General features: G+C 38.7%; 1 protein-coding gene across 1 annotated transcript in view; it reads left to right on the forward strand.

The window, feature by feature from the left end:
- The window catches only part of ITGA9 (integrin subunit alpha 9), a 222,037-nt gene extending 202,469 nt beyond the window's left edge, over positions 1-19,568 (forward strand). The window contains exons 27-28 of the mRNA XM_072329513.1: positions 262-381; positions 16,395-19,568. Coding sequence (XP_072185614.1) covers positions 262-381; positions 16,395-16,493 — 219 coding nt within the window. The 3' untranslated portion in view covers positions 16,494-19,568. The remainder of the gene's footprint in view (positions 1-261; positions 382-16,394) is intronic.
- The last annotated feature ends 1,239 nt before the right edge of the window (positions 19,569-20,807 follow it).

Consider the following 20,807-nt stretch of genomic DNA (forward strand, 5'->3'; position numbering starts at 1 on the left):
TGGATATACTCTATCCTTAGTGGGAGCTGATGTCACGTGACTACTCAGATTCCATTTGAAGCTTTCAGTCTCTTGTGGGGGGCTAAAATAAATAAATAAATCAATAAAAGGAAAGCATGAAATTAAGAGCACATTCCATATTTGTTTGATGGATGAAATATGATCAGTCAGGCCACCATGAAGTGTATTTCATAAGATGAGTACAAGAGAAAGCAATACAGCTTCCAATCATAAAAAGATCTTTTTCTAATTGCTTTGTAGGTGGTCTTTGAAGCTTTACACAATCTGGAGCCTCGTGGGTATGTTGTTGGATGGATCATTGCCATCAGTTTGCTGGTGGGAATTCTCATCTTCCTGTTGCTGGCTGTGCTCTTATGGAAGGTAAGGTAACAGATGCAATATAAACATTGAGGATGGTCCCAGGAAAAAAGCTTTAATTTTTCTGTGCATTTAATGTTTGTTTGCTCAAAGAATTAAATAATTGTCCACTCCATTACAGAAGCTGTTCAGCCAACAAGAATATTTAATGTCCAGGTTTTTATGAGGGACAGTCTAAGACTCCTGATGTAGAGAAGTGGAAAAATGGATTCTCTGGGCTTGGATATTGAAAAATAAAACCTTCACTACTTTTTCAGGAGGATCCCTCATGAAACCTGCTTTCTCACACTTAGATAATTGGCACATTTTTCTGATGCCCAAGACTTGCTGATTTCATAAAGGATTCTTCAGGTCAATCTTTCTGAACCAGCTAAAAGATTGGGTGCATGCATAACACAAAACACTTGGTAGCTACTGCTTTCAAGAAGTAAAGGCCTGGGAAAGAACAAAAACTGTAGGTCTCTTGGAATTCCAGGTGGGTAAAATGCATTGCTTGAACAAAAGGCACCAGGACCTGTTAAAAGCCAACCTTCACACCATCTTTGATAAGATAAAATTCTTGTACCCAGACACAGTTATGTAGTAACACTGGGCTGCTGCTGACAGTCAGCAGCAGCCATCTGGTGTTGGTAAGTAAGTAGGGTTAGGAACTTCAAGTGTTTTCATTCCTCTGTTCCCTTTTACCAATCCATAAATTTCAGAGGCCATGGTCAAGGTCAGGGACAGTCTTTGAGAGAAGTAAATCTTGAATGCACACATGGGAACTAGTCCAACCTGAGTTTGCTTTCCATGGCGAAGGGCCAGCAGCCTGCCTCACACTGCTGAGCAGCACATGTACTGCAAGCTCTGCTCAGTGGCTGTGTGGGGACTGGAGGCCGTAGCTATACTGGGCTGTACAAGGACGTGTCTCTTGTGCATGGCCGTAAAAGGGATTTACAGACCTGGGCCAAAAACAGGCAGTGAGATTCTGGCAGTAGATTATACAAGTGTTTGTGTAGCTATGTTTTAGATTGTGCATCTGCTTTGTAGCATTATGTAGATTTTATGTGGACTATAGATTTTAAGCATTTTTATGTTCAGCTTTGAAGATTTTTACACTGATACCGGCCAGGTCAAAATAGAAAGTGCTTTTCATTTGGAAAACAGTGTTTGACCATATTGTTGAATACCTTAAAACTTCTGTTTTTCTGACATTTGGGAAATGCTTTTGCTTTCTGTGGCAAAAAGATCATAAAAAATTTAGTTAAGATGTCAGAATGAGAACAGGAAAATGTGGAATTGGATGAGGTTCAGGGTTTGCATCCTGGTGACATTTTTGAAGAAGGTCTTACTGCTGATGATACCTCTATGACTCATTTTGTTTTGCTGGTTTCCTGAAGATAGAAATGTACTTAGCAAGCTGTTAGAAAATGGGCAAGGTGAAAGGAGATGCAGCTCACACCTTGAGGCTTTACAAGAATCTGATGCAAGTTCTCTTGTTGGTCGATACTAGGATGTATACACTGCTTTGTTTTCTGGCATAATCTTGAAACTCAAGCCTTCTTGCATGTTACTGGAATCAGTTAAGAATACATGAAGAAATTGCCATTTTGCTATATGAAAGCTTTGAGGGAAATACTGAATAGCAGCCACAAATAATTAGAATTAATTACAGGCTTAAATACAGCCCTTTCTTTATGCAGGAAGCAATGGTGGAGCAAAGTAAGGTGAGATGGTACCAACAGTCCTATAGCAGAGATGACAGTAATAGCAAGGCTTCATCAACTGCACACCAGTGTTTCATCCACTGAATTTTATGATTGCTTAAGGAACAAATAACTTACTGTTTTGTTTTAATGAAAAGTGATTGAAAGTTTGGAGTTTCTGGTACCAGCCAGACCATTTAAATCTTAGTTTGGATCTTTGGATCCTAAAATATATGTAAGTAATACTTTACACTCACTGATTTCTATGTTTATTAAAGTTACTGACAGTTTTAAAGTTGTCTGAGATAAAAACTGACATGGGAAAGTTGTCATCCTAAGAGGAATCTTAATTAACTGTAAATATTTGATAAGCAAAATGGGCCAAGTGTATTCTAGAGTCATGCCTAAATTTTGCATGTGAAAAAGTCCATGATTATATGTATGTGTGTGTATGTGCGTGGGTGTGTGTGGGTGTGTGTGGGTGTGCCTAAAATATATTAGAACTGAAGTTTTGGGGGTTTGTTGTTCGTTTTTTTTTTAACTGTGGAGTGAAAAAATAGCTGTGAATTAGTTGGAGATTTGGACATTGCAGAATTGCTAGCAATAGCTAGAAATGACACAAGTTTTTAGGACTAGAGCATAAATTAAATTTTATTTTTATTAAGAAAATAGCTAGTTAAGCTGTGGTCCTGAAACGTGACTTTTCACACCAAACAGAGCCAGAGAACCGCATTATCAGGGAGCTGTGTTCTGGTAGCAGTGCCTGTGTCATGGCCTGGTAGGGAAGGGACGTTCTTGTTGTGTGTTTGGTTGGACCTCAGGTGTCATAACACAACAGGCAAGTTCTTGAACACAACAACATTTTGCAGACAGACTTCACTGAAAGCTTATTTATCCATATGCATAGCATGAGCTTGATTGGTGTTTGACTGGTATTACTTCTCTACTTGTTTATTTTAGTACTTGGTGTAGACACCACATTTCTTCTGGTTTAAGTGTGTACAGATTCAGATGGACTGAGCAGCTTCCTCTGTCTTCCAGGAGATGCCATGCATAATGCAGACTGGCAAGAATTACCTCATTTTTGCACATTTTGTTGGATAGCCCCATTTTAATCCCAACTCTTTTGGCTATTTATTCCTGCTCAACTGATCTGGATGCTTCTGTACAGGCATCCATGGGAATGAGTCCTTGCTCCTTCTGCTTTGTCCTCAGTGCATCTCATGCTCCCTGCTCATGTCTTGCCCTTGGTCTCCCAAACATGAGAGGAGCTGGAGGGGTTCTTACGCTGATACCAACAATAATACGTTTTGTTTTTTACCCACGGAGGTTGGCTTGAGCCTCTTTGGTGGCTTCTGGATGCTTCTGGAGAGTAGAGCATAGGAGGAGGCTGCTTTGCTTCAGGACAACTACCCATGTGCTGAGTGAACCCAGGGTTTCATAAGCACTGGCAGCTTCAGAAGAGAAAAAAAGGCGGCTAGATTATTTTGGGGACTGCTGTTTCACACACTGCTCCCTCAATAGTTAGGGCTGCAGCCATACATGAGAACAAGAACCTGGTGGATTTATGCACCTGTAAATCAGAGGAGAATTGGCAAATGAAAAACCAAAGTGTAATATATTATGACACAGTAAATGTTATACTATAACACAAAAATACAAAAATAGTAGTGCTTGAAATGGCTTGAAAATGGAGTGAGTCATTCAATCCATATTGCTTAGACAAAGTTCACAACAAGGAAAGAAGTGATCTGTGCTCAGAGGATGTCATGAGGGTAAAGTGTTAACAAGTACCAGGATGGATGTCTGGGCAGCAGTCATATTGTGGAGCCAGTGGTGGAGGTGAGTTGCAAAACAGAGATTTTGTATTAAAAAGCAGTAGTAACACTATCTATTTTTCTCTGTGACATGTTTAATACAGGAGCTGGACTTCTATCTAAACTGATCTATATGGAAATCAAGTTTATTTCTGAATCGAGCCTGTACCTGTTGTATACAGTGTCTGATTTGTAGAAGTTCTAGAATTGTTCTATAGCTTTGGGGCTCTTGGGGTAGAGAACTAATATTCTAGCTGTCCCTTACATTGTAAGATATTCTTCTCTCTAACCCTTGGATTTTCAGCAGGATTGCAAACAGAAGAAAGACAAGCAAATGCTGTTTTTTGATTATCAAAGGGATTACTGCTCTTCAGGATGTCTACCTTATGTGCTAGTTGCTCTTTTCCTTTAAGTCAGAGTTTGAAGACTTTCTGTACGTTGTAAGAGAAATACTGTGAAGACAGTTTTTCATTGAGCGTGCTTACACTTTGTCCAGGCTTCTAACAAGCTTGTTCCTGATCTATACTGATCTTAAGAAATCCTCACTTAAGCAGAGGCTGTATGTGTGGATGTCACTGTCTCTTGGTGCAGTTTTAAGGGGAGAAGCTTTGAAATGCAAAGGTGGTTGTTTTCAGTTTTGTTTGTAATTAACTGTGAAGTTCCTTTGTTTTTTGTTTTTGTTTTTAAGAAAAAAAGGCCAGACAAACCTAGGAAGTTTTTGCTAAAGGTGCATTTGAGTTTACTGCTTTCATAACCTATTTTGATATTTTTTTCTGTGACTGCGCAAGTGTCTTTGAAGGAACCCTTGCATTCTGGTGCAAGCAGTGTTTGTCATTACCTCACATATTGTTTGAGCATTTAGGAAATACCTGAAGTTATCCGAGGCTAACTTGAAATTCGCCTGTTGTGATAGAAACTGTTCTTTTCCCCGTTTGAAAGGAGACACTTTCCCTTTCTTAGGGCCTCAAACATTTTGTCTTTATACAGTGGGCCAAAATATACAGTTTGTTGTTTTCCAGCAGAGGGGAAAAAAGAAAGCCTAAACCTGCTTTCATTCTTTGCCTTTCTATGTATCTTGTATTACAAGCCTGAAGATCTTTGCTTTCCCTTTCATCTACAGCTCAGGTGGCAGAGGCTAATTGCTGTTTCCGATCCTGTCCTTGTGCCATCCCCTATCCTGGTTCCTGGAGATCAGGTTTTAGAATTGTGGCTTTTTTTTTTTTTTTTTTTCTTCAGACCATAGACGTGTGCCATTATGGCACAAAACCTTCTTGGATTTTAGTATAGGGGAGAAGTCTAGCTTTCTGTGAGGGGAAATACACATGTCTATAAATGTATATAAATATGTCCTTCACGTAATCTTTCCAGGATGAACCCTTTTCATTAAAAAAAAGAAGCCTTCTGTCTGGGTGGTGTAACCCGACTGTTATCATGTCTGTCTAGCATCAAATGTAGAATGTGGAGTTGGGGACAGGAGAAGCCTGTTGAAACTTAGTGGCGTTCTGTATCTTTGGTGCAAGTTGCTTCTATTTGTAACTTGCATTCCTCTTCCTGTCTGCACTTGGAATTCCAAGAATAAACCAGTATGTACTGGGGTGATACTTTGAGTCATAATAATTCAGATAAACAATGCAGTTGGCTCAGATTGCTATTGCATTTAACAGGGTCTGGTTATGGGGAGGGTGCATTTCAAAATCACAGAACCATAGAATCATAGAATGGCCCGGGTTGAAAAGGACCATAATGATCATGTAGTTTCAACCCTCCCGCCATACGCAGGGCTGCCAACCACTAGACCAGTCTGCCCAGAGCCACATCCAGCCTGGCCAGAAGTTGTTCCTGTCAAGATGTAGATCTCTGTATGAGCTGCCTAAGAACTTGTTAAAGAAGAGATGTCTGTGTTTCTCTTTTCTGTTTCTCTTTCTCATGTTTCTTCTGTGTTTCAGTACAGTTTCTATCTCATTGTTCACATCATCTCATTGAATCCTACCTGCAGGAGCTACATACCATAAACAAAACTCAACTGTCAGTTGAAAATGAAAGTATTTAATTCGTGTTCTCTGATGTCTGTTTTTCTGTACTTCTCAAATTGCTGCATTCTGTGGAGTTTTTGTGGTAAACTGTGAATTTGGTTGTTGTGCTCCACAGCTTATCCGTTTACATGTTTGCTTCATGTAAACTGTTCCCTGATACATAATAAGTAATCTTCTCAAGGGTACTACATGTGTTTTTTCATACATATTGCTAGCACAGTCTATCTAGAATTTGCCTTTTTTTTTTTTTTTTTTTTTTTTTTTTTTTTGTATTATCCTGTTACTGCCACTACTAATTCAATCACATGATGATTAGCTTCTGTCATTGAAAACGAAACCCATGTTACATCCCAAACATGGATGAATCTTCAGTGTTTTTAACAACTTGGAAACCTTGAGGTAACTGGGCAGTGGCAATGTTTGGTTATCTCTACAAATAACATTTTCCCAGGCAGATGTTCTTAAAAAACAGACAAAGCTGTGTTTTATATAGTTTCTATTTTGAGACCAAAGTGAGTATTATTAAATATTTGTAGACCCCCAAGAGCGAAACAGGTTCTATTTTGGTAACAGTGACTCAAATGCTTCTTTTGTTTTTGAAGTAGGTTATTTGGATGATTGCTTTTTGATATTTGACTAAATATGACAGCATGATTGGATATAGACATCTTTGCATTTTACATATTCTTAGCCAAGTAAATGGTTAATGCTACTAATGTAGCTAAAACACTGCCTTCCTTGGTGGATTTGCTGTCTACCATGTAGTATTTGTTCACCTCCCACAAGAGTAGGGCTGGCAACATTTCAGTGGTAGTGCGTTCAGTACTTGTGAAATGCCTTTGTTATCTTTCTGGATAAAATGAGCTATGTAAATGTACAACAGTAATAATACCATGGCTGAGCATTCCCTCTGGTCTCAGTGTCCTCCAAATGGGAGCTCTGCTTGCCAGGTCACTGTGAGAACATCCCAGCCATTGCAGCTAAGTAGCTGTCACCACAAGAATAAATTGAACTCACAAGCAAGAGAGAGGTTGGGTTGTGGTTTGAATTGTCTTTCCAAAAAGAAGAAATACGGCCATCATTTTCAGGAGCCCAGATCAGTAAGAGTATGTGTGTAGACTGAAAAGTTGCAAATAAGTACCTAAAGTTCCAAGGTTCCCTGCTGCTGGAATACAACATGTGTGTTTATTGGAAGCCATTAGCATCCCTCAGATCCAAACACCCAGAGCAGAGAAAATGTGACCTGCATAGTCTGAATTCTCTCTTCAAGCTCAGTGTCAGAGAGTGGGAAATGCTATGTTATGACTTACACCAGCCATAGCCATTTCCTCCTGGTTCAGCTAAACCTATGGAAATAATTTATTCAGATAATTATGGACATCGTACAGCTTTAATTCATATACATTTGGCAAATCAAGTCTATCAAAATAGGATTGTAAATCTACATTTTATTGATTCCAGAAGTAGTCTTTAACATTTAGTCCTTGAATATCAAAGAAAGCCAGAAGTATTTCAGTAGTTTTTCTTTTTTTTTTCTTTGGAGAATAAATGGAAAATATGGATTGATGGATATCTTATATTAATTGCACTTTAAGGAATGATATGTTTAATTGCTGTCCTGTTCCCTGCTGAGATAAAAGAAATCAGTATATAATAACTTGTCCAGACATATCTGCAGCAAACATTGTATTCTTTCCAGTTCTTGAGACTGATAATCACAGATGAACTTTGGATGATGGCTGGGTTCATTCTGTGACTTTTTTAAAAATAAACTACTCAGTAAAATTTTGCAATGGGGAAAAAAATATCTTTAAACCATGTGGAAGTGTTTATGGATTTTAATGTTGGTTAGTTTGCTTTTTGATTAAACTTACAAGTGTGCTTGCAACATCTGTCATGCAAGTTACTATACACAGTTGCAATCCTGCAAGAAGTTCATGCTCTCATTCTCCGTGCTGAAGGATCTTTCAAAGCCCAGTCACAGGAATTCTCTTTGTTTCCACAGAACAGAGCTTCCTGAGAAAAATATGTAAGTCTCTCTGAAAGTAATGCCTTCTATTTATTTCCATGGAAACTAAAACAGATACAAAGAGCACAAGAATACTGTCTGATGAAGCAAATTCTCAGCTACAAAACACCCTTTTTCAACACAGCCACCACCATTAGCTATGCATTTTTGCCAGCAGTGAAAAAGAGCCTGCATGTTACACCTGTAAAAGTCTGCACCCATGAAGGTGACCCACTGTCACCACTGCTGGAGCATTTCACCACCTCACTGGGCTCACATCCACTATTTGGCCTCCATAGACGTTCAGAAAGCATCAGTGAATGACAATGGATGCCATTTTTTCTGCATGGAGGAGTTCAGTGACACACATTTGCTTCAGATGGTCTTTATTGCAAAACATTTTGTAGGACTGCCGTTCTGCTGCCATCCATCACACAGCTACAAAATGTAACAGAATATTGATGGAGAGGTTCAGTCTCTACTGCCATACTCCCAGCATCTGTCTCTGACATCATGGGTCAATGTAGTGAAATAGGAGGCATTACTTTCAGAGCAGCCCTTGAATATGCATAAATGAATTGAATGCTAGCAGTGTGTTTGAGGCAAACTAGATCTTACCTGCATGGTAAAGGTATGCCAGGGGTGGAAACCACAACTGCCAGCTTTATTCTTCACCTCCTTAGCAAGCAGGTCCATAAAAATAATGAACAGCTCCTGGGAGAAAAGTTGCATGAGTGGTGGTTAGAGGAACACATCATTGATAGCTGGACATTGTGTTTAGAGTGGGGCAAGCACTGCAGTGTGGGTTTGCTACACAGTTCTAGATATGACTTGTCACATGGTGAATTCCATGTCATATGCATGAGTGACAACAGCAAGACACTCTATATTGAAAAAATACTGAAATACTGTGTCAGACTGACTGTACTGATATCTGTCTCTAAGCAGTTATCACTCAAATGGGTCTCTTTCATGTATATGGCTCTTCTGAATTTGCATTATCTGATCAGAGTACTAAGCCTTACTTATATTTTTTGAAAACTTGGCTTTGGAGACAGACATAAAGCATTTGGTTACGTTAGTAGTTTATTTAATGATTGCATGAGCTAAGTTTAGCAAAAAAGAGCACGTTATTTTTTCATTGTTATTTCAGCCTCGCAAAGTTACTGTCTGAGAAAAAATGTGTTTAAAAACTGTGCTTGTTTTACTACTAAGTCATGGAAAATAGATTTCCTTTTAAGATTTATGGAGTATTACAGATCTTCACTCCAGGCACCAACACTCATATCTTGACTCAGTTTGCCAGTCCGCACGAACTTAGAAGTTAGGAGATATGTTGCACCTTTTTGTTCATTTTTCTGCATAGCAACACATATAGCAATAAATTGGGATTAGATACAGCTGCTAGATGTCAGATTCTTCCTTGGTAGCTAAATAGAGTTTTTGTAGAGGAGGGCTTACTGTTAAGCAAACTGCCCAGCTTTTCGTTACCTTGTTTTCCTATGTGTATTTATCATTTTTTATTTACACGCTCACCCGCCAACTACTTTTGAAATGGTGATGTTTGAAGCATATGTATTTATCTTCTTGCATGTTTAATTGAGCAAATGAGGACCCACATTATCGCACGATACTATGATACTATGATACTATGATACTATGATTACTGAAAAGCTAAGAGGTTTGCCTCCCAGAAAGTCAGTGGAAGACTGAATAATCAAGCCAGACCGCTGGAGTCCTCATGTTACCTTAACCACAATACCATCCTTCCTCCCAAATGTATAGTTTCTCCTTAAACTCCAGCCAGTACTTATGGCTACTTTCCAAAAAGGCCTTTTCCTCTCAGGGAGGCCCAGGCATTGGCAGTTTGCCAGTCCCCAGTGGAAAAGTTGATCCACAATATCTGTTCATGACCCCTCTGTACTGTGGCAGGGGTACTTTAATTGGGAGGAAGGAAATAGTGCATCCTCTTGGAGATGGCTATGTACCAGAATAATCTAGGGCCACGTGAACCCAAGTGCAAAGTGTTGTTTTTTCCCCTTCCTTCTTAACAGTAGTAAAATGAGATTCACATAATAAGCAGCAGTTGATCTCTGCAAAGGGAAACGCTCGGTGCTTCCAGTCCCAGCAGCACCAATCTGCTGTGCAGGGATTCGGGGTGCTGCTGCCCTGCCAGCTGGTGGTACCTTGCTGGGGATGAAGCTTTTGGCCTCCCTTTAGGTGTGATTAGCTGTACATTTTTTGAACTGTTCAGTTCTTTCTGAAGGGCCACAAAGTAAATGGCTCGGGGCCTATGCCTAGGCTAAAGAGATGGGGCAGTAAAAGATTCCTGATGTAAATCCAGACTGTAGCTGTTCAGATATGACTGCATTGTGCTTACTGTAGTGAAGTAACTATATAATAAAGATGGATTGTGAATAAGGCACTGAACCCAAAAAATCCAGGTGTTGTTCAGTGGGAGATTCCTTCAGTGGCTCTTAAATTTTATTTTATTTCTGAGCTACAAGCACATCAGTACTTACTTCACTCTCTTTTTTTTTCTTCTTGGTTTACACTGTCATCAATATAATCTGTTAGAAGACCTTTGTCAGAAGCTGCGTGCTGATAAAAGTCAGTACTTCTTTGTGTGCAGCTTAGTATATCAGGATATGGTAGGAATGTAGTTAAAAATGTATACTTTGCTGATCAACATTAGTGGCAAAGGTCTCTGATAATATTATAGATTCTGTCTGAACATTGTTCACAGACCTGTATTCCTTCTTCAGTCTGCAAACACTAGTGTACTAAAGTCAGGTTATAGTATTATTTTACAGGAGGATCTAGCTGCTCTTATCTTGTTTCTTAATGCATGATGATAATGAGAAAATGACTAGTTTAAAGAAATACATAATCTAACCATTCTTCTATAGCCCACATTTAAATTTATTTCACTCTTTATTAGTTTGGGGCTGAGGCTGAGACTGGCCTGTGGAGGTGCAGGTGGGAGGGCAGAAAATAGCAGCAGAAAAAAAGACAGTAATTTGTTATGATTTTAACACTTCAGAATTATTATGGCTGGGATGTTCAGTTTGTGTGAGTGCTTGGAGAATTTAGATTTAGAACTGACATGGCAGCAGAAGGGAGTTGTGAATGCTAGTGAAAGAGACTTTGAATACTCAAGATTTGAATACTCAAGACTTGACAGTGCTGTCGCGTGACAAGATATAACTTCACACTAACAGGTGTAATTCCCCAGACTACAAGAAACACAGATTTTCTGTTGCTTTGTTATTCTGTTTTGCCAGAAAGATGCTTTCTGCTCAGAATATACTGTAGATGGCAGTAAGGTTTTGCTAGAAAAAAGGTGTAAAGGCTGGAATAACTCACTTAAGAATAAGTGTAAGCTCCTTATTTTCAGCAGCTCTAATACTTATTTGCAGACAGTTCTGTCCATCTCTCTTTTCCTGGTGTAAGGCATCTATCCACTGGGAGTGACAATAATAGCCCCAGGATTTTGGGACTGTCCCTATATTTCAGAAGACTTCAGTTTCCCTCCTTGTCCTCTCTTATCTCCACGCAGAGAAGATGTGCTGGGACTTGGTGCCCCAGCATAGCTGTTACCCTCTGGTGAGTTCTGTCAGGGTTAAGAATGAAGGATGAGGCAAACTGAGTAGTGCCCCACTGTAGATAACTTTTTTTCAGTCACACTGACCCAAAAAAAAAGGCCCAAAACTAAGGGCCTCTTCAGTCTTCTCAGATCATTTTCACCCATCTCTGGCTAGGGTTTGCTTTTTTCCTTTCCTGCATTGCCTTTGGTAGCTGACTCCTTCCATTATATCCCTTTATCTTCCTATGGTACTCTCGCCTTGCCTCCTGTAATAAGGTTCTATTGCTCTTCATCTAATGAGTGCCTTCCCTAGGCACAAGTTTGTTGATCAGAGTATTGCCACCAGTCCTTTCCTTGCCTGCAGTGGTGTGCACTTGCACATTGTGTGGTGGGGTCACAGACCTGGGCTTCATATTCATCCATGCATATGTACACACATGCATGTGTCTGTCTTTATGGAAAGCAAAAAGTGGGAGAATTGATCAATATGAGAGGATCATGGACCATGAATCAGGCTGGAGGCCTCTGCACTGGTCCGTTGAAAATGCCACTTCTACAAATGCCATTACAGCAGTCCTCCTGCTATAGCTGGTGATCTCTCCTCTTCACCCTGTTTGAAATCTGGGACTGAGTCCCAGTTATCCTCACTGGGATTTCTGAGTTCTCTTAAGGGCCTTAACATTAGTACAAAAAATGCCTGAGGCAATAGGTCTCTGATGTCACTCCTGCCCCAGCATATCCTATACAGTATATCCTCTGTATCCATGTTGCACCGTTTCTCTTGCTTTTATCTATGTGTCATCCTCCTCATTGCCCCTTCTCCAGCACGTTAAACTCACTTGTTCTTTCCAGCTTGTCACAGGCACTTGTCTGCCATTGCCATATGGGTTAATATTGCTGTCATTCTTATTGAAATCTGTTTGTTGTAAGGAGATGGATATGTGCACTGTGTGGTCTCTTATGAAGACATGGTAATGTTGTGATTACTTTGCAGCCATCACAAAAAAGAAAAAAAAAAAAAATCTTTCTGATGATCAGAAGGATTCTGTCTCATTAAGTGGAAACATGCTATGTTGACCCTAAGAAACAGTATCCCATAACAAAGCATACCTTTGCCTTTTAGGGATGGCAAATTTAACCGATCCTGAACACTACTTTAAAAATGTCCAATAAAAAATCCTTGTGGTCCAGTTTCTCATTTCTGCTGCATATAAATTAAGCTCTCTACTTAATTTTGAATCATCCACAACACTTACAGCCAGTGAATGTACACAGCTTCACAGTGGAATCACCTGTAGATGCAGGATTTCATGCTTCATTAATTTTCATTCGGGTACTGAGCTCACTTTTTTTTGCCCCAATGAAAAGCTATACAAAAGCATTATGTATCCAGTAATGAAATAGTAAAATACCAAAACTGTCGTAACCAACTTTTAAAGATAATTCCTGAAGCAGATGTTCACAAACAGACAATTTTTATTAAAATAACAGTGGGAGTTTGCTTTTGTTTGTTTGGCCCTAGAGGAAATTAAAAAGCCTTTCTATAATTTTGATTATAACTTCAAGTGAGGATTTTATTGAACCAAGGATGTTGTAGCATGAAGGATGGAAACCTTAGGGGTTTAAAACCTGTTTTTAAAAGCTACAAATTGAACTTCTCTTGTTAATCTTAGGAAACCGAGTCCCCTGGCAGTTTTATTTTCAGTGTGCAGAACTTGTAGGTCTGTTACAAAACCTGATAATACAAAAATGGCACCCACTTCTTTAACACATCTGCTCCCTGGCCATATGTAAGGTGTATTTGCAGATTCCCAAGACTAAAGTAAGTACCTACAATGAATCCCACTGGTAGAAGCATGGCGACAGCAGAGGAGGAAGGAGGTTCTAACTTATTAATTTTCTACCAATAAAATAATTCACTGAAGTCTCCATATTGGAGCGTGAAAATCTAAGGAGAAACTCTGCAATTAGCTTTAATTCTCTGTTGATCCAAAGTATGCTGGCATCAGTAGGATTCTACTAAGATTTTATGATCAGAGAATCAAAGAACTGTTTAGGTTTGAGGAGGCCTTGAAGATCATTTAGTTCCAGCCTTCCTGTAATGTGTAGGATTCTCAGTGGTGACAGAGCAATAGGAAATGGCCTGAAATTGTGCCAGGGTAGGTTTAGGTTGGATGTCAGGAAAAACTTCTTTACAGAAAGGGTTGTTAAGCACTGGAATGTGCTCCCCAGGGAGGTGGTTGAGTCGCCATCCCTGCATGTATTTAAAAACCATTTGGACGTGGTTTAGCAGAGGGTTTTAGAGTTAGGGTGGTATCGTTAGGTTGATGATCTTTAAGGTCTTTTCTAGCCTGAGCGATTCCATGAATCTATGATCAGGCTGCCCAAGGTCTTATCCAACCCAGCCTTGAATGTCTCTGGGTCAGCATGTTCCAGTATATCACCACCCTCTGAGGAAAGAATTTATTCATAACATTTAACTCCCCTCTTTTAATTTAAAGACATCCATCCCCTCCATGTCCTATCAAGATGTTGCCATCTTGAGGTCTTATTCTCAGAATACATCCTTTGCACTTATATACCTGTAGTGAAAGTAAAGTGTAAAGTGTAGTGAAAGTGAAGATGTAGTGAAAAAAAATAGTAGTAATGGTGTTTTTTTGCTACAGGAGATGGAAGTTTATTTATTTATTTATTTATTTGGGTGGGGGCAGGGGGGGTCAGGGAGCAAGTTTGAAGAATAGAAAACTAGTTAAACTCTTAAATTGCTTTTTCTGTGTTCCTGATAACACTATTCTTAAAGATACTGAGAGGTGAGGAAGTCATGGCTCTTCACAATTTGACAGTATCCTCCTTGTGAGAACATGAAACAGAAAGACCATTATCAGTGTGTTTTCATGTACTGTAGCAGATAAAGCTTTACTTGTTATGGATGAGCGAGAGGCTGTGTTCATAGTTTGTGTGCAGGACTGAATAAACCACTTTTCAGGTCTGACTTCAGTATGTGTCATGGCCTCTGTAAGGTCATGGGACCAATCTCTATAAAATTGGGATCACAGATATCCATGTCTTGTGCACAGAAGCTGAATACTGGAGGTAAGGGGTGCTGTGAAGTTGATGTGTGCCTGCTGTCATGTTGCTATGAATTATACAGGCAGCTGGGGCTTACTTGTCAGGTCCTGAGGTTGGATGTCAGAGTGAAGATCTTTACCAAGAGATTGGTGAGGTGCTGGAACAGGCTGCCCAGAGAGGCAGGATGCCTCGTCTCTGGAGGTGTTCAAGGCCAGGTTGGATGGGGCCCTGGGCTGCCTGGTCTAGTATTAGATATGGAGGTTGGTGGCTTTGCATGCAGCGGTGGGGTTGAAGCTTGATGATCTTTGAGGTCCTTTCCAACCCAAGGTATTCTGTGATTCTACGATTTGCAAAGCTGTGCTGGATGAGCACACTCATCATTTTAAACAAGCTGTCTTCCAGAACCTCATGGGTTAAAATATACTTTCAGAAAATTTAAAGTTGCTAAAGAACTGAAACTAGAAAGTTCAACTTAACAGAAACTTAGCAGTGACATAACAGCACAAAATATTCCTGTTTATTTGGGAATAAGGGATGGCAATAACTGACTGATAGAAGACGACTAAAGCATTGTGTTTTACTCAGTAGGAGTTAAGAAAACAGGTTTGGAGTGGTAGGAGTTATATAAATGTTTAACTATGATGAACAAAATATTGATTCAGTTGTCTCCATGGTGCACTGCTAAGTTTGAGGAGTTATTTTTGAATACTTCCAAAGTCTATTAAAATAATTGTGTTAATCTGAAAGGAAAAAATCACCAAAATAACAGAAATATAAGAGTTTATATACAAACTGAAGTGAAAACTGCTTGCTTTTTTTTTTTTTTTCCCCAATAATCACAAGGGTCTAGGGAATAAGAATAGGCCTTACAGCAGTTTGAACACTTGGGAAGATGTTACTGTTGCTCCTCTGCATTTTTTAGGATCAGACTTCTGGTTTGCCTTCTGACCTCATGCAGCTGTTAAGAAAAAGACAAGGGAAATCATCTAGCAAAAAGGAGAATCTGAAGCTACCTGTTTGTTCCAAAGCATCTGAACACAGATTATCATTAAGTAGAAAATTTGAGATCTAAATTTAGATTACTGGTATGAAGAGAGGAATACCTATAGTTATTTCCATGGCTGATACTTCTGGAAATATGGAATCACAGAATCACAGAATTGTAGGGGTTGGAAGGGACCTCTAGAGATCATCGAGTCCAACCCCCCCTGGCAAAGCAGGCTCCCTACACCACGTTGCATAGGAAGGCGTTCAGGCGGGTCTTGAATATCTCCGCTAAAGTAACATCTTCAGAACCATGATGAAGTACCAGCGATAGAATGCGTTGGCTTTTCCTTAAGAGTTTTTAAAAAGGCAGATAGATAGTTTTACTGAATTTCTCTGATCAATTTTCTTCCATGCATTTGTGGACACTGAGCACAGTTCATAAAACTCCAGCATCTTTGACCTGGAACCCAAGAGCTAGCTTGTACTTTAGGGTTAGATCCAAACTTTACATTATTTTTTATTTGATACCAATAAATCTGTATTTGCCTTTTCTGATCTATGTTTATTAGAAATATCTGGAGTTTTCTTTTGTAGTTTTCGTTCATGTAAGAGGACTTAGAGTAGTTGAACTATAGGGAGCAGAGGACTTGCAAAGATTTGGGACACAGTTTGATCTCATATTAGTGTAAACAAGGAGCTATGATTCCAGGCTTAGAAATTAGACATTCACATTGGTGCTGTTTTCTTTCTTTTTCACAACATTTTCTGACAAGGTAAGTTTCAATTTAATGATACTGTTACTTACCACCATAATCTCTTTTTCATTTGCAGATGGGTTTCTTCCGCCGGAGGTACAAAGAAATTATTGAGGCTGAAAAGAACAGAAAGGAGACTGAAGATAGTTGGGACTGGGTCCAGAAAAATCAGTGAACTGCCCTTGAGAAGGGAAAGCCCAGTCGTGACATGTGCTTGCTTGCCCATTGGTCCTGCTCTCGTATCTTCCATATGTGGAAGAAGGAATCTTCTCCAGATTTTTCGGAGGCCCTGTTGATGCTGTGTCTTTATCACTCTAACAAGCTAGGAAACATATCCTGAGGCAACCACTGTGGCCATGTCAGGTGACTGGAGCTATTTACACTTCATTTTAGAGCTGAACTTTGAACTTCGGTAACCAAGCTGCAGTGCAGAGCAATATTTATGAATCCAACTATGTGGTATACCCTCAGGGGAAGACTGTTACCTAAAAATATTTTTTATAAATATAAGCTTTTTATATTGATCATGTCTTTATATTTGTATCGATGTTTTATAGTTTCTATTGAATAGCTATATAGTTCACTCAAGCACTGATATCTGGCTAAATCATTGGGAATACATACATGTGTATATAAATCTTATTGTACTTTTAAACTTCAATGCAAGAGAGAAGATTTGCGGTTCAAAATAGCTGAAAACCTCATATGCTTAGTTCACAATGCTTGGTAATATTGTAGATAGACCATTTAATGGCAATAAGCCAAAATCTTTTCGTTGTCTCTTTTTTTTTTTTTTTTTTGAGTTGGATTTGGTGTTTGATTTATAAACTGAAGAATCTGAAGTGTTATACATATGTGACGTTTTGTATACGAGTCTATCCTTCACTGACCTGAATGGGAAGGGATGAAAATGCATCCTCAGTAACATGTAGCAAGACTTGTAGCTCACCTGTATTGCTGAAGAAAGCATAACATGTTATCATTTGGGATTTTTTCTCTTGCATTCTCTAGTATTTTAATAACAGTCTAGGACTGGACAATTGAGATACCAAAAGGGTATAATTTGGCCAACTACCATGGCATTAACAAATTCTTTGAAATTTATTTATTTATTTTTTTAATGGAGCCATATTTAATGTTAAAAAGGATGGTTTCTAAGCTGCTAACAGTCATGAGCTGTTGCTGTCAAAGCAAGTGATCAGTTGATGCAAGCTGTAACAATCATATCTGTCTTGTGAGTTTTCTACATGAATCATGGTGTTTATGTAATAATTTTAGGAGAGATAAGTAGATGGAAGCATTAAAATGTTATTTGGATCTTGAGATTGCCTATTTGGGTGTTCCTAGAATGGAATGTACAAGGGATTTAAATTGAAAGAGGGGAGATTTAGGTTAGATTTTAGAAGAAAATTCTTTAGTCGGTGTGTGGTGAATCAATGGAACGTGCTGTCCAGAGAAGCTGTAGATGCCCCATCCTTGGAGGTGTTCAAGATCAGGTTGAATGAAGCCCTGGGCAGTCTAATGTAGTAGTTGGAAACCATGCACATTGAAGGGGAACTCACTGATGTTTAAGGTCCCTTCCAACCTAAGCCATTTTATGACTCTGATTCTATGAATGTCATTCTTCATTAAGCATTAGGAAGTTTAGTCAAGGTGCAGATGTTACTGAATCTCAGATTGCCACTTTATTCATTAATAATTCCTTAGAAAATCAATTGTTGAATTGGAAAACATGGAATAGTAATTAATTCAGCCATGTATCTTCAAAAAACTCCCGGGTTTCTGAATAGAAACAGTGAGTCTCTATGGGGCTTGTACTTTGCACCTTGTGTAAATAAGAATTGTTGTGTTGGTATAAAATTAATATAAGGGAAAGGATGATGAAGCTCTATAGTAGTAGATGAGAGAATACCAGGAATGAATAGTGGCAGGATAGGTCTTGCATTAGAGTAATGCATAAGAACTGCTGGACATTTGGAAATCTGAATGTAGAACACATGCAAGGAGAACATGCCTTATCCTTGCTCTTCCATGTAAATTCATTATGGCTCCATACTTTAAAAAATTAACCTGTTTCCTGTTTGTTCCTCCTACTCTCCCAGTGGCATTAAGTGCCTGCTATTACTACAATATTGATCAATGTTTGTTAATTAAACTATCTGCACCCATTAGGCAGGAAATGGTTTTTAAGTGAACGAAGAGTATCGATTCAATGGTTAAAATATATACATACATATATATATATATATATATATACACTTATATATTTCATATATGTATGTTTTAAAAGCCCCTCTTAGTCTATTTGATTATCTTCCTTAAAAATAATTGCTGCTTTGAAAGATTTGGTCTTGCAAGTGAAAAATTCTGGAAATAATACATAAGTTCTTATTATCACTCCCAGTAGTTCTGTTGACACAGTTGCTTTTGTTTTTGTATGTGTAATTTTCATAATTATTCTTTTTTTTTTTTTTTTAATTCAAATTCCAGCATAGCTCTTTGCATAGCTCCAGTTAAGACAGTGAGATTTGACAATGAACCATATCAATGCTAATATTAATATCCTGTAGATGAACCTTTCCACTCCAAAAAGAAACAGAGGAAAACTCGATCAAACCAAAGAACTCACTAATAGTTGGCTGCAATTCCAGAAATCTCATGAGAATGTAGCAAAACTCAGGAATGTATAGAAAACTGTTGTGCTGTGGTTTGGCTGTGGGTTTTTGTTATTGTTGTTTTTTAAATTATTTAAAAAAAAAAATCAAAACACAAACTAACTAAATCAATGTAATTGTATCAAAATGTAGAGACCTGGTTACTTTGGAAATCACTTCTAGGGCTCTGGAAGTTGCCATGAGTCAGCCACTGGTTTAGTCCCTTTGCGCTGTGATGTTCGCCTAGCAGAGCTGGTGGAATTCACTGTTTAGGTTCTCTCCAGTTAATCCAGTTCGGGACTAAGTCATCATTTGTCTTGGACAACTTCATTTAAAGGTTTGCTGAATAGTCATTGGTTTTGGTTTTGTTCTCTTCCTACTAAGAGTTCACTTTGTGCTGGCTCTAAGCTGTGCAGTGCTGGCTCTAAGGTGGAAGCTTGGAAGTGGGGCAGTATCATTTTCAAACATGTAATCTAGCACCTGAGAGATCTTTTGTTTAAGCTCTAAAGCCATGTGTAGGATGTTGTCTTACCAAGAGTACTCTTGAAGTTGCTTCTAGGGTAGGAAGAAAGCAATCTCAGAAAAAACATGATCTGAAATAAAAGAAAAAAAAAATGTAAAGGGGGAATTCACTTAACACAAAGCTGCTGCAAGTCCATCTTCAAGATGGAATTCAAGAAAGAAATTACAATTCTTGCAGAGTCTGGGTCATCCACAGCGCCAGGATGAGCTTTATTTCCCAATAGCTAAGTGTTTACCACTTTCTACAGCATGCTTTGTGAGCATTTCATTTGGAAACTGAGGGTCTGCGCCTACTTTTGGAGGTGAATCCCTGTCAGTTCCTCCCAAGCAACAAAACGGCTCATGTATTCTGAGGCAGTCATTGATATGCCATGGTACTTGGTCATTATTGTTAATAAAAGCAGTAGGTATGTTTTTCTGAACAAGCCTTGGTTTTAATTTACTCAAATGCAATTAGGAAATCACTTGCATTATCTGAGAGAGAAATTGGGACTGTTGTGAACCAAATGCCCATTACCCAATCCTTTCAGAGTGGGAAAACTTTTTTGTAAGGCCTAAAATACCAGATAAGGACAACCCTTTCTAACTTGTTGCATGAACAGGGAGGATCCTCCCATCAGGTCAGTGAAGCGCAAGTAATTTAGCTTGCTGAAAGCAACAGTTGCACGAAGATTGTGTTTGGCAATATTTAGTACTGACTTTCTTGAATGTCTTTTCTTTATAGGCACATTTTGGAGTCTTGCACAAGTTTCAAGCATAATATCCATGTGATGTGGGAATGTATAACCTTGCTTTCTCTAAAGGATTAACAGTGTCGTAGAACTGATTTCTATGCGTGTCCAATTCTGTGCAGATGCTACAGTTTCTTGAATATAGATAAAAGCGGGGTTTGGTTCAATTGCTGTACATTGATTAAACTGGGGTGAAGACTGTAATGACTTTTGGAGTGTGGACTGGATACGCAGTAGGGTACCCATATCATTGTCACTCCTTTTTCTTAGAATGTCACTCCTTATGTATTGTAAAATTCTATGGTTTTTTTTTGTTTTGTTTTGTTTTGTTTTGTTTTTTGTGAACTTGTGGTTGGAAGAATGTGTTCACTCTTATTGATGTCACCTGTATTTAGAAGCTCGTGATCACCTGTATTCTAATTCACTTGCACTGTTTTGGAAATGTCAGGTTTACAAAAATACAACTTTTTGGAATAAAAAGTGGCTGCAAAATTACCCTGATAATCCCGTTTTGTCACTCATTGTCCTTGTTCAGCTCAAGTCTATTCTCTATGAAGAGGGTGAGACACTTTGACATGTATG

Source organism: Excalfactoria chinensis, chromosome 2, assembly GCF_039878825.1.
Source record: "Excalfactoria chinensis isolate bCotChi1 chromosome 2, bCotChi1.hap2, whole genome shotgun sequence".
In the NCBI taxonomy this organism is placed as follows: domain Eukaryota; kingdom Metazoa; phylum Chordata; class Aves; order Galliformes; family Phasianidae; genus Excalfactoria; species Excalfactoria chinensis.